Source organism: Chionomys nivalis, chromosome 2 (assembly GCF_950005125.1).
Source record: "Chionomys nivalis chromosome 2, mChiNiv1.1, whole genome shotgun sequence".
Taxonomy (NCBI): domain Eukaryota; kingdom Metazoa; phylum Chordata; class Mammalia; order Rodentia; family Cricetidae; genus Chionomys; species Chionomys nivalis.
The window spans coordinates 132659412-132672875 of record NC_080087.1 but is presented as its reverse complement, the minus strand read 5'-3'; the positions used below and the strand labels follow the sequence as shown (position 1 = coordinate 132672875).

The 13464-nt window shown below is 42.1% G+C and overlaps 1 protein-coding gene across 1 annotated transcript in view; it reads right to left on the bottom strand.

The window, feature by feature from the left end:
* Mdh1b (malate dehydrogenase 1B) overlaps positions 1-13464 on the bottom strand; it is a 45383-nt gene that overhangs the window by 9369 nt on the left and 22550 nt on the right. Inside the window, exons 8-9 of the mRNA XM_057762618.1 lie at positions 8731-8870; positions 8402-8453 (exon numbers count right to left, since the gene is read on the bottom strand). Coding sequence (XP_057618601.1) covers positions 8402-8453; positions 8731-8870 — 192 coding nt within the window. The remainder of the gene's footprint in view (positions 1-8401; positions 8454-8730; positions 8871-13464) is intronic.

The window sequence follows — 13464 nt, the reverse complement described above, 5'->3', positions numbered from 1 at the left end:
GGATTTGTGGTTACGTATTCTTTAAATTTGTTCTTATCCTGGAATGTCTTGTTTTCCCCATTGATAGTGAACGATAGCTTGGCTGGGTATAGTAGTTTGGGTTTGCATCCATGGTCTCTTAGTTTCTGCAGTACCTCTATCCAGGACCTTCTGGCTTTCATAGTTTCCATAGAGAAGTCAGGTGTAAGTCTTATCGGTTTACCTTTATAAGTTACTTGGCCTTTTTCCTTTGCAGCTCTTAATATTCTTTCTTTAACCTGTATATTTTGTGTTTTGATTATTATATGACGAGGAGATGTTTTTCTTTGATCCAGTCTGTTTGGTGTTCTGTATGCTTCTTGAATATTCAAAGGAATATCTTTCTTTATGTTGGGAAAGTTTTCTTCCATAATTTTGTTAAAAATATTTTCTGGGCCTTTGAGCTGTGACTCTTCTCCTTCTTCTATCCCTATTATTCTTAGGTTTGGTCTTTTTATTGTGTCCCATATTTCCTGAATGTTTTGTGATGAGAATTTGTTGGCTTTGCTGTTTTCTTTGATCAGTGCGTTCATTTTCTCTATGGTGTCCTCAGAATCTGAGAGTCTTTCTTCTATCTCTTGTATTCTATTGATTATGCTTGTTTCTGTAGACTCTGCTCGTTGACCTAGACTTTCCATATCCAGCTGGTCTTCAGTTTGTGTTTTCTTCCTTGCTTTCATTTCAGTTTTCAATTCTTGAACTGTTTCCATTACCTGTTTGATTGCTTTTTCTTCGTTTCCTAGGGTATCATGTACGTGTTTACTCCTTTCTTCAAACTTTTTGTTATACTTCTCATCCATTTCTATAAGGGCGTTTTTTACATGTTGTTTAAGGGACTCTATTGCTTTTATAAAGTCAATTTTTCCCCCTTCTTCTGTGTTAGGGTGTTCAAGTCCTTCTGTTGTAAGATCATTGGGTTCTGGTGTTTATGTTGTTTTCAGATTGTTGGGTGAATTCTTGCCTTGGCACCTGCCCATCACCTCCTATTGATGCTATCTAATGGGTCTTTTAAAACCGGATCAGGTTTCCCTGCTGGCCAGGGGCTTACAAAATGCCCTCGCTCCGTTTCCTGGCTCCTGTCGCAGGCCAAGATCCCTCTCCCCACTCAGAAGGGTCTTCAGGAACAGGACCCGGCTCCCCGTTTGCCAGGGACCTTGCCAACAAAAGGCCTCCCTCTTTGATTTAATTGTAGTGGGACGATCTGCTCTCGGAGTTGCGCACTTGGCTCTCTGTGCTGCGCCGGGTCCCGCCGCTTGGCTGTCTCTCATCTTGATTTTCAAAACCCTGTTTTGTTAAACTGTGAGTCTTGATTTTCAAAACCCTGTTTTGTTAAACTGTGAGTCTTGATTTTCAAAACCCTGTTTTGTTAAACTGTGAGTCTTGGCATGTCATAGGCTCTTAGGCCCTTCTCCTATACAGTTTGTATGACTAGAGCTTCTGTGCTAGCAAGTTTTATGTCAACTTGATGCAATCTTTAGTCATCTGGGAAGAGGGAACTTCACTTGAGAAAATGCCTCCTTAGAACTGGTCTGTGGGCAACCCTGCCGGGCATTTTGATGATCGATATGGAAGGTCCCAGCTCACAGTGGATAGTGCCACTCTGGGCTGGTGGTCCAGGGAGATTTAAGAAAGCAGCATGAGCTGCCAATAAGCAGTACTCCTCCATCGCCTCTGCATCAGTTCCTGCTTCCAGGTCCCTGCTCTGACTTCCTGCCCTGACTTCTTTTGATGGTAGTCTCTCAGGTACAAGTGTAGGATGAATAAACCTGTTCTTTCCCAAGCTTGTTTCTGGTCAGAGTTTTAACACAACAACAGCAACCCTAACTATGACAGCCTCCTTATTTATTGTATTTCCATTGTCTCTCACAGAAATCAGTGATTCCGTGAAGCTCAAGGAATACTCTATAGTTTGCTACGAGGATTTATTAGTACCTTTAAAATATGATCTCATGTAGCTTGACATTTGGGATAGGATCAAGTATAAAATATGATCTTATTTTTTAGTACGGGATGAGGATTTTGAAGGTCTTAACTGTTTTATGGCTAACAGATGATTAAATTTCTTTATTTGAAACTCAGTGAAAATTCTTAGATTGAATGGAACATATTTTTCCTCCACCCAAGTCTACTTACTACTCATGGCCTTATACTCTCCCTGGCTGTCGTTTGTGGAGAAGTCAGAGATATTTTGACCTTTTTAAAATTTAGTTTATAGCATGAAGGTCAGATTATTAAGTATTAAAGTAACTGAAGAGATCTCACAAGCCTCCTACATGAATTTTCTCACTGATGAGCTAGTTAACAGAGATCTCCAAAATGAGAAGTACAATGCTCTGGTTATTTTTGGAATATCTGGTGATGGAGGAAGGTCATTGGTTAAATAATAAAGAAACTGCTTGGCCCTCATAGGTTAGAACATAGGTGGGTGGAATAAACAAAACAGAATGCTGGGAGGAAGAGGAAGTGAGCTTAGACACCATGCTCCCCTCTCCCGGGCAGACGCGATGCAGCCAGCCGCCAGGTCAGACATGCTGAATCTTTCCCAGTAAGACTGGTGCTACACAGATCGGGATATGAGAATTAGACAGTAAGGGCTAGAGCTAATGGGCCAAGCAGTGTTTAAAAGAATACAATTTGTGTGTTGTTATTTCAGGGCATAAGCTAGCCAGGTGACCAGGAGCTGGGGCGGCAGGAACACAGCCCGCAGCTCCCACTACAATCTGGGACAGTGGGCTTTATTTTTGGGGTGGATACAAGGTCCAAAGGTAACAAAGTAAAAAGCAATGTAAACCTTTGCTAATAAATAAAAATTCAGTTTATACCATGTCATATTCTTTCACAAGACTCTTCATAGTCAAGCATAGTTGAGAAATTTAGGACCAGTTACCAGTCAATGAGTCAAACTGAGGATGACAGTTTTGAAGCCCTTTCTAGAGGAAGAAAATTACATTCTTGCCTGCCAAACCCATGCAGCCACCCAGAGGACCTGTAAATTTTAAGAATAAAAGAACTCAAGTTAAAACCAGCTGCTCCTTGGACTTCTACAACCTGAACACCTCCCATCTTGCCTATGGGCTGTGTTTGTTTTGGCTCTGTTCTGGGGACTGGATCATCAGCCAAGCTCTGAATTCCCCAGTCTCACATTCTGTCCATATTCCACTAAATCCTCCTTGGTCTAAAGCCTTCTGTCAGTTTCTTCTCACTAGTTCATTCTGAAAGAAAGCAACCATCTTTGGTTGGAATTTGCACTGACTGATTCTTAGACGTTTAATATCACCTCTGGTTGGGCTTTGAAAACTTGATTTCTCATTATTTTTTCCTTCTTTGTGCAAATACAGACCCACCAAATACAGTCTATCTGTATCACAGTTCCTTTCAACCTCTTTGCCTTAGCCACTTCCTCAGAGGCTAAGCAAAACAACAAGACTGGTTTCTTCCATTCCCGTGTTCAATGTAGGTACCCAAATCACCCCAACCACTTAAAGCCTGAGTAATAAAAGGAGAGAAAGTGAGAAAAAGAAAAAAAAAACTTTAGGGAGATAATTTATTCTTACAAATAAAGTCAGTATGAAAAACCTTAGAGTAATATGTGGAACACAGCATTGATAGGATAGAAGCAAAATAGGATAGAAGCACACATTAATATTTAGGATAAAAGCACAGGCTAATATTTGGGGCATGTTCCACTTCTGCATCCAGGAAGCTGGGCATCGTCTTAAGGAATCCCACAATCACACTCTGGACTCTTGGTTTTGGTCTCTGACTTGCATTGAACTCCCTGTACCTTTTCCACATAATGTATCTCCTTTTCAAAATTAGTTATTTCCAGCTTCCCTTCTTCATTATGGTCTTTGACTCCAGAGATTTGCCCCTGCCTCCTGCTTTGTTCTGTGCTCTCCCTGCCCACACAGGCACCTCCCTCTGCAGCCCCACCCTCCAGACTTAACACTAGACATGCTTCTGGATTAGATCTGATCCTGTGTTCTGCCGTGAGGACTCATCTCACTCTGCTCTAGCTTCATCCTCTTCCTAATGGCAGCTAAACATTAATATTTACCTATCCAGCTATCTACCCATTTCTTTTTATTTTTGGATATGTATGTCCAATTTTTTTGGATGTGTAATTATCCACAAAACCAAGTCCAAAGGAATTAGGGACCACGGGTGAGGAAGTGTTCGTTTTCTAGTCACTTGGGACCTCCTCCTAGAGGTCCACATAGTTACCAGCTTCTTCTAAGAAATAAAATAATGGTTGCTGATCACTCCATCTCTTCCTTTCCCACCTAGATCTCTCTTATGCATGGAGACATGTGTCCATTGTCCAGAGGACACGTTCACTTACAGGATTCCTGAAAACCTGCTCCCTCTTCTCTATGCTCTCCCTTAATCATGCCCTGCCCGTCATCCTCATGAAAGCACACATAGCGAATGACGATGTCAGTCAATGCGGCCAGCTGGAGCTGTTGCTGTTCTTAGGACTGAGATCAATAGCTCCACATTGTTAACCCATTTGGTGCTTACTGTTGGGGAATTCTATTCCAGGGATAGTCTTAAATGATATATCCTAAAGCCAAAAATCCCCTGGGCACTTTGCTTGTGTGTGTGTCCATGTGTGCATTTACCCATGTGTGTTTATACATGTGTATGTGTGTAGGCAAGAGGTTGATTTCAGCTCTCTACCTTATTTGAGAAATGGTCTCCTTGAATCTAGAGTTCACTCTTTGTCTAGCCTGTCTAGCAAGCACCAAAGATCCTCCTGTCTGCCTTCCGCCTGCATCCTCACCCTTGCGACCAAGGGCTTAAGCTACTGAGCCATTTTCCCATCCCAAACTCTTGGGCACATTGTAGACTCCCTTGACTTTTTCTTCCCCTCTGTTTGAGATTTCCCAACTTCTGTCAACAGTAACTCTTTCCATACTGCCATGGCCACTGCTTTGTTCAAATCTAGCTGCACCTCCAAACTGCTATGGCCACTGCTTTATTGGGCTCTCCTCTGGCTGCAGAGCTGGTCTTCTTGCTTCTAGGTTTTCTTTCAACTCATTCTACCATATCAGACATCACAGATAACAACCACTCTAAACTTAAAATTTACATCTGTCTCTCTCCTCTCCCTAATCACTTGTTTGTTTAAAATGGTTCTTTGTTCCGTTCCCGGTCTCCAGACATTCCTCAGGTCAAGCTCTACTTCTATAGAAATTGTAGCAGTTCTCTGAGCATTTTTCCTTCCTTCTTGTGGACGTTGCTCCCTCTGACTAGAGCCCTCCTATTCACCATTCTTCCCATGCTTTCCTCATAACTCAGTAGTTTGCCATCTCCTTTAGAAAGTCCTTCCAGTACATTCCTCTAGCCCAGAGCATTTAGCGCATGAGCTCAACAATCTAACGTCCTTTCTGGTCTCATGTCTTCCCTTTTCAGTCCATAAAATTATTCTCACCAAAGCTATGAGTGACTTCTAGGCCATCCATCCATTGGGTGTGTTTGGGGTCTCATTTCATGTGACCGGCCCTCTTCCCCACCACTGTCAGCCTCATACAACTTGGTCTTCCTTCCATGACATCAAATCATCTCATCCCATCTCTCCGTCAAGCACCTTTGCCAACCTCCTCTGCTCTATTTAACCCTCATAGGCTGGATCCTTCCTTATCCTCTTGTTTTCCAGATAAATCCATCATAGTCATGTGTCCATGACTGTTTATGAGTCAACAGCTCCCAATTTGACAGCTATAGTCCAGGACTTTCTGAACTCTAGGATTAAGACATTATCTCTCTGATATTTCTGTTTTAGACATTGCATGGGTATTTCACTGTCAGAATGGTAGCCCCTAATTTGCCCTTCAGTTGCTTTCATATTACAGCTCCTCGTGTCCCACTCACACCCTTTACTGACACACACCATGTGCTTATCACCTATTCTGAATGATGTCGCTCTCTCTGCCATTTCCCCTGTCAACAAACATACACCTTTGCCCAGTTTCGAGAGCCTTGGCTGACATTCATCCTTTCTTCATGTTAATGTGCTGCTCTCCTCATCCCTTCGCTTTCTGTGCACAGCTTTGCTTTTTGAACTATTTACACACTGGACCAGACAGCATTGCCTGTCCTGTATGGCTGACTCTTCTGCTCCTCTTTCATCATCCCTCTGCCGCCTGTTCCCAAAGTCTTCCATTAACTGGCACAGCCATTCTTTATGGCTCTGCCTCTCTGCCATTCTCCTTGGGCTTCGGCCACCCAAGTTCTTCTGTTGTTCTTCCAAACAAGTCCATCTGTGTGTTCCTGGCCCAAGGTTTTCTCTTTTATTCCCAGGCATAAGCACCCCCAGAATCCCTTTCTTCTCATTCCTCAGGTATAGAGAGACGCCATTTGCATCTGGCGTGGCCACTATCTATTTTATCTCCCCTGTACTTTCAGTTTCTACTGTCAGCTCACTGTTGGTACTCCACAAATATTAGTGGAAGAAGAGAATCTGAGGTTGGGAAAGACATTAGGTTAATGCTCTTTGCATAGATAAGTGTATTCATTTCAACATGTCTTCTTCCAGATGTAAACTGAGAATTTGCTGTTGTTTTTGCTTGTTTTTCTTTGCTCTGCTTTTCAAGACAGGGTTTCTCTTCAGAGAGACTATGTAGACCAGGATGGCCTCAAACTCACATAAGCCTGCCTTTGCCTCCTAGGATTAAAGGTGTGTGCTACCATGCCCAGCTGGGAATTTTTTTTTTTTTTTTTTTGGTTTTTCGAGACAGGGTTTCTCTGTGGCTTTGGAGCCTGTCCTGGAACTAGCTCTTGTAGACCAGGCTGGTCTCGAACTCACAGAGATCCGCCTGCCTTAAAAGGAGAGAAGGCAGCACTTCCTTATGAGTTCATGATTAGAAAACCGTCAAAGGGAAAAGTATGTTTACTGATATTTACTGGATTGTAAATAAAGTTATTTAAAAGTAAATATGGTATAATAGGTTAGACTGTGCTTCCCCAAAGATAGATAGCAGTTTTAACTGCTGGTGCCTGCACTTTTAATCTTGTTTGTAGACAGAGATAATCGATTTAAAATAAGGGTCTTATGGGGGCTGAAGAGACAGCTCAGCAGTTAAGAGCATTTTCTGATCTCGTAGAGGACCAGACTTTGGTTCCCAACACCTACAAGGAAGCTTGCAAATGCCATGTCCAGGGGACCCAACACTCTACTGTAGTCTCTGCAGGCTTTTGCACTCATGGGGTACACATAAATCATGCATGTACACACACATACATATAACAAAAAATACAAATACAAGATTTAAATGGAGTCATAGTGAAATCAAAACTGGTCTTAAATGCAATGAGGTCTAGTCCTTGTGGCTCGAGAGATTTGGAAACACAAACATCCAGGGCACATACAGATGTGTGCAGGCTGGCAAAGAATGTGGTCTGGTTCCGACTCAACACTGCCAAGCACCTCTACTAGAAGCCAGGCTAGCCAGGAAGGGTTCTTCTCTAGAACTTGCAGAGAACAGGGCTTTACTGACATCTTAGTCTTAGGCCACCTGGTGCAGGCTAACTTGTTATACTAGTTCTGAAAAACTAGTAAATGTGGAATATACAAAACTTACAAAGCCACAGTATTCTAAAAATGTGATTTCTTTAGCATTTTATGCTTTATTTCTAAAGACACATTGAATTTAGCCACTTATTTTGCTAACAATTTAGTTTTAAAAACAAAATATGTAGTCTAGTTATCTATATTAGTATTAAAAGCAATTCAGCTATAACAAGCATTTCATAGCTGTGTGTATGCATGCACATGTGTGTGTGAGCACTGCATGGTATGTGAGTGTGAATGCAGGTGCATGGGCCTGACCATGTGTGCACAGAGGCAAGAGGAAGAGGTCATGGCTCTTCTAGCTCTCTCCACTTTGGTTTTTTAAGACAGGGTCTTTCATTGAAATGGAGCTTGGTTGACAGCTAGCAAGCCTCAGAGACCTTCCCATTTCTTGCCTGCCTGAAGCGTTGGGAGTTACAGGCACACATGTTTGGCCACACTCGCTCTTCTTTGTGAGTGCCACCAATCCAAACTCCTTCTTGCAGAGCAAGTGCTCCTACCCACAGGCCACCTCTCCAGCCCTGTGGTACCTTTTAAAAAAATTTAAAAAGATTTATTTTTATCTTATGTTTATGAGCATTTTGCCTGTCCATATATCTGTATACCACATGCATGTCTGTTGACAAAGGAGGCCAGAAAAGGCTACCCTGAAACTGGAGTTGTGGATGCTTGTGTCACCAAATGGATGTTGAAAAATCAAACATAGGTCCCTCGAGCAGTCAGTGCTGTTAACCACTGAGCCTTCTCTACAGCACCCTGTAAATACCTTTTCGGCATCAGATCAATGAGTCAACAAATTTATGAGATTACCTTCTTTAACTGGCTGAAAAGTTATTAAGTCTCCAAATGCAACACGTTTTTCCTGTTGAAAAAGTTATAATCAGAGCATTAAATGACAGCAACTGCTAAATCATTCTTCAGCAGAAAAATTATTTGATACTTGATTTAAAACAAATATTTTTAGCATACTGAAAATTATAAAACCAGATGCATGACATGTTTTTGATATATTTTCCACACCTTTGCTACTTTATCGTTTTCAGGAACATGATAGAAATTGAGCTCATGCATGTCTTAGCTGCCAGAACCATTTTGAGATCGTTATCAAAGCCAGCTCCTTCGTAGGCCCTCTGCCATACCTGAATCAGGTCATCCGTGAGCCAGTTTATTATCTGCTTACTCAGCGAAACACCCTCAAGGTCTGTAAGAACTTCCCACATTCCGTTCTCAAATTTCACAGGCATAGAGAACACGACCCCTTCTGGAATACCAAATTGGCCTGAAGGGAGCATAGACAGGGCAAAGCACAAGTAAATAAAGAATTTGGAAAAAGGACTGAAAACAACACACATAGTACATGATTTTAAAACTCTGTGTGTGTGCGTGTGCGTGTGTGTGCGTGTGTGCTCATGCATGTACCTAAGGAGGCCAGCAGAGGGTATTAAATGCCCTGGATCTGAGGTTATAGGTGGTCAGGTGGTGTGAGCTTGCCTGATATGGATATTGGTAATTAAATTCTGGTCCTCTACAAGAGCAGGAAGTGCTCTTTACCCCAGAGTCAGTACATGATTTTTAAGGACACTGGTGGTACTAAGTTTCTAGAATTCCTGTCTGATTAGGACTGGAGCACCCATTCAGTCCTTAATGCACATCTGTCCTAGTTCTGACCATTCTTCCTTCTCTTTCATATCTTTCTTTTCCAAGCCTTGTGTATAATTCGTACCTGTTTCCCATAGCTGTCCTATGACTGCATGTAACACACGAGCCTGAACCACTCGAATAATTTGGCCTTCTTTTCTAGCTTACTACATGTCTTAGGGTTACCATTGTTGTGATGAAACATCATAACCAAAGCAACTTGGGGAAGAAAGGGTTTATTTGGCTTGTGCTTCATCATTTACGTAAATTGATGACATGGCCAACTCCATGGTATGATTAAGGGGAAGATTTTTATTGTAGATATGGGAGAAAAAGAACACCCAGATGAATCTGGAAGAGTCCAGAGAAGAAAGAGAGAAAGAAGTAGTTTGAACATGTCCAGCAGCCTGAACCTAGACACAAGAGAAGTAGGAACAGATCAGAGAGTGTAGATAGAAGTTTCTGTCCCATCTGGTCCTGCAGCAGTTCAGTTCCAACAAAACATACAGAGGCTTATATTAATTATAAACTGGTTGGCCTATTAGCTCAGACTTAATATTAACTAACTCTTACAACTTAAACTAACCCATAATTCTTGTCTATGTTAGTCATGTGGCTTGGTACCTTTTATCAGTGAAGCATTCTCATATTGCTTCCTCTGTATCTGGCTGATGACTGCAGACTGAATCTTTCCTCTTCCTAGAATTCTCCTAGTCTGGTCACCCTGCCTATACTTTCTGCCTGGCCAATGGTCGATGAGTGTTTTATTAAACCAATACAAGTGACAAATCTTTACAGGGTACAAGAGCATTATCTCCCAGCAAGAGAGATAGAGGAAGAGAGAGAGATAGACAGACAGACAGACAAACAGACAGATAGATAGATGGCAAAGATAGCAGGGTTATAAGTATAGGGTAAAGGGACCGTGACCCTGAGACCACAGCCAATTCACTGACCCTGACACCGGAGTCAAAAGGTTAAAAAGGGAAAGAAACACACTCTGGCCCTGACTAGCTCAGCATGAAAACCAACCAATTCCTGAGCATGGAATCTAGCTAATCCCTGAGCTTGTCCAAGTTTAAGGATTGAAATCTGACCAATTTCCACCCTGATAATCTTCACCCTGGAAAACCTCTGCCTCTAAGAAACTCTATATAGGCCCTGTATCTGTTCAGTTTACAGCTGCCTTTTTCCAACCTCCTGGATTCCTCCCTCCCAATAAATCTCTTGAATGTGGTTTGGGTGAAGACCTTTCACTGGAATGCAGGGGAGTGAGGCAGAGAAGTAACACTTTTCACAGGAGCAGGAGCAGAGCAGCTACATCCCTGAGGGAAAACCACCCCCACCAGAACAGAGCTGTAAATATGGCCTGGCTTTTACAGGATATCTTCCCTTCCAGAGCAGTAACACTTACAGTAAGGAGAATGAGTAGCTGGGGAAGGACAAGGAAGAAGCCATGAGCTTGAGGGAGTAGGAAAGGAGGTTGAGAGAGCTAGGAGATTAGCATGGACTTTGAACTGTGTAACAGGCACTTGTGATACTGGAGGAGCCTGGAGACCAGCATGTACTTCAGCGTGCAAATAGGCATGGCGAGTAGCCATCTGTCCATTCTGCCACAAGTAAGGAGATGATTTCTTTTGGGAGAGGTAAACCAGGTTCACAAACTCCTGAGAAATTCTGACTTTTATCTAATAACCAGAAATTCTCCTATAGTCCAGATTGAGCACATTTCTGGATATTTGGACAGCCTTTTGGAGTTCTGGGAACTAGAGTTTCCTTTGGATCTAACAATCACCATTGTTTATCATTGAATGAAGTCAGGACAGGAACTCAAACAGGGCAGGAACATGGAGGCAGGAATTGATGCAGAGGCCATGGAGGGGTACTGCTTACTGGCTTGCTTCATATGACTTATTCATCCTACTTTCTTAAAGAACCCAGGGCCACCAGCCTAGGGATGGTGATGAGGGATTCCCCTTTGTATACTGTGAATATGATTGGTTAATGAATAAAGAATCTGCCTTGGCCTGTGATAGGACAGAGTAGAGCTAGGTGGGGAAAACTAAACTGAATGCTGGGAAAAAGAAGGCAGAATAAGGAGACACTGTGTAGCTTCTGGGAACAGATGTGCTGGAAACTTGCTGGTAAGCCACAGCCACGTGGTGATACATAGATTAATAGAAATGAGTTAAATTTAGATGTAAGAGTTAGCCAATAAGATGCTAGAGCTAATGGATCAAGCAGTGATTTAATTAATATAGTTTCTGTGTGGTTATTTCAGGGCTGAGCAGGCAGGAACAAACGAGCGGCCTCCTACTATAAAATGGCACCATCCACAATAGATGGGGTCCTCCTGTGACAATCACTAATTAAGAAAATGCTTTATACACTTGTCTGTAACTTGATCTAATGGAGGTATTCTTTCAGTTGAGACCTCCTCCTCTCCAGTGACTCTAGCTAGTGTTGAGTTGACATAAAACTAGTCAGGACATTATAGCAACCATGTAGTCAATGTCTGCTAGGCTAGGAAAAGAAAGGAAGTGGACAGGAGACCTGGTTATTTCCTTGCAGCTTCAGTTCTCCATCTTTGTTCTTGTAAAGCTAATCATACTTCCTTCCTATTCTAGTCACTTCCTATGAATGACTTTCAGTTGGTAAATTGCTAAATCCTGGCATTCTGCATACCAGAGCCATTGTTGTCAGTAGCTGTGGGAGGCCCAGCTCAGTACTGGTCTGTAGGTGGCCAGGGTTCTTTTCAGAGACCCCACCAGGGGAGAGATGAAGGTACTGAATTACTTTGCAGATAACAATTTCAGGACAAGTCAGTATAAAACAAACCTGGGTTTTCTAAAGCAGGGTTTACTAAGTAAAGGGCTTCAGTATACACTTAAAGGTAGGTGTAGGCTTCTTGAGAGAATCACAATGGTGCCATCTTGGACAGTCATCTTATTCACAGAATTTGAAGGCTGTGGATGTTATTAATGAGTTAAGGTAGAGAGAAATGTGGAAAATTATAGGACTATGTCAGAACAATCCTGAAAGTTCATTTGTTCTCCCTTTCTTCTTTTAATGGAGTTTTCCTGGTGTGCCATGGTGTCAGATGCATTGTGGGAATGGGCAATTTTGCAAGGCTAATGATGTGGAAACACCCCTAAAATGAGGAAAAGAAAGGCAGTGGTCATGTGGGTTAGCCATGTTGATTCCAGCAGCCTAGAGAGTCTTGCTGCAACAGCCCTGTGATCTCATTTTCTAAATACTGCTAAGTTGTCCTACGGCACTGCGTTTACCTAGTCTGTCTCATTGCCAGATCTGCCCATGGTGCCCGTAACCTATCTGTGGAGAATGTGTTTCATCGGGACAGAGTGTATGGTAGCTTATCTAACAGGGTCTCATGAGAATAGAATAAGAAACAAATAATTTTTAGTTTTGAGTGGAATTCCTACAGAAGTTAATAAAGCTTACAAATATAGAGATTTCTCTCTCTCTCTCTGTCTCTCTGTCTCTCTCTCTCTCTCATTCTCTTGGGTGTGTGTTCACATACACACATTTGAAGGTCCTCTCCTTCTTCCATATGAATTCCCAAAAGCTAACTGAACTTAGAGTCACTTCCATGTCCCATCACGGGGTTTTCAATGCCTGTCTCTCCACAGTCTTAACCCCGGGGTGGCAATGGCCAGGCATTACCACTTAAGCTGTTCACTGTGGCCTGAGTGTCACATAAGATGCTTCTCCCATGGAGATGTAGCAGGAGACACAGAGGGAGCCTACCCTCAGTGCAGAGATTCTAATGAAGAGGATACATGCATCTACAAAGGCATTATAGAATATTCTGTCTGACAAATGAACTGAGAAACAATTAGGGAAACAACACCTTTCACAATAGCCTTAGAAAAATACAAAGTATCTTGGGATAACTCTAACCAAGTAAGTGAAAGATTTGTGAGATAAAAACTTCAAGTCCTTGAAGAAAGAAATTGAAGAAGGTATCAGAAGATGGAAAATTCTCCCAGGCTTATGGATTAGTAGAATTAGTGTGTAAAAATGGCCATCTCACGAAAAGCAACCTACAGATTCAATGTAACCCCCATCAAAATTCCAACATAATTCTTCACAGACCTTAAAAAAACAATTCTCAACTTCATATGGAAAAAAACCAGGATAGCTAAAACAATTCTGAACAATAAAACAACTGCCGGAGGCTCTCACCATTTCTGATTTCAGTCTGTACTACAGAG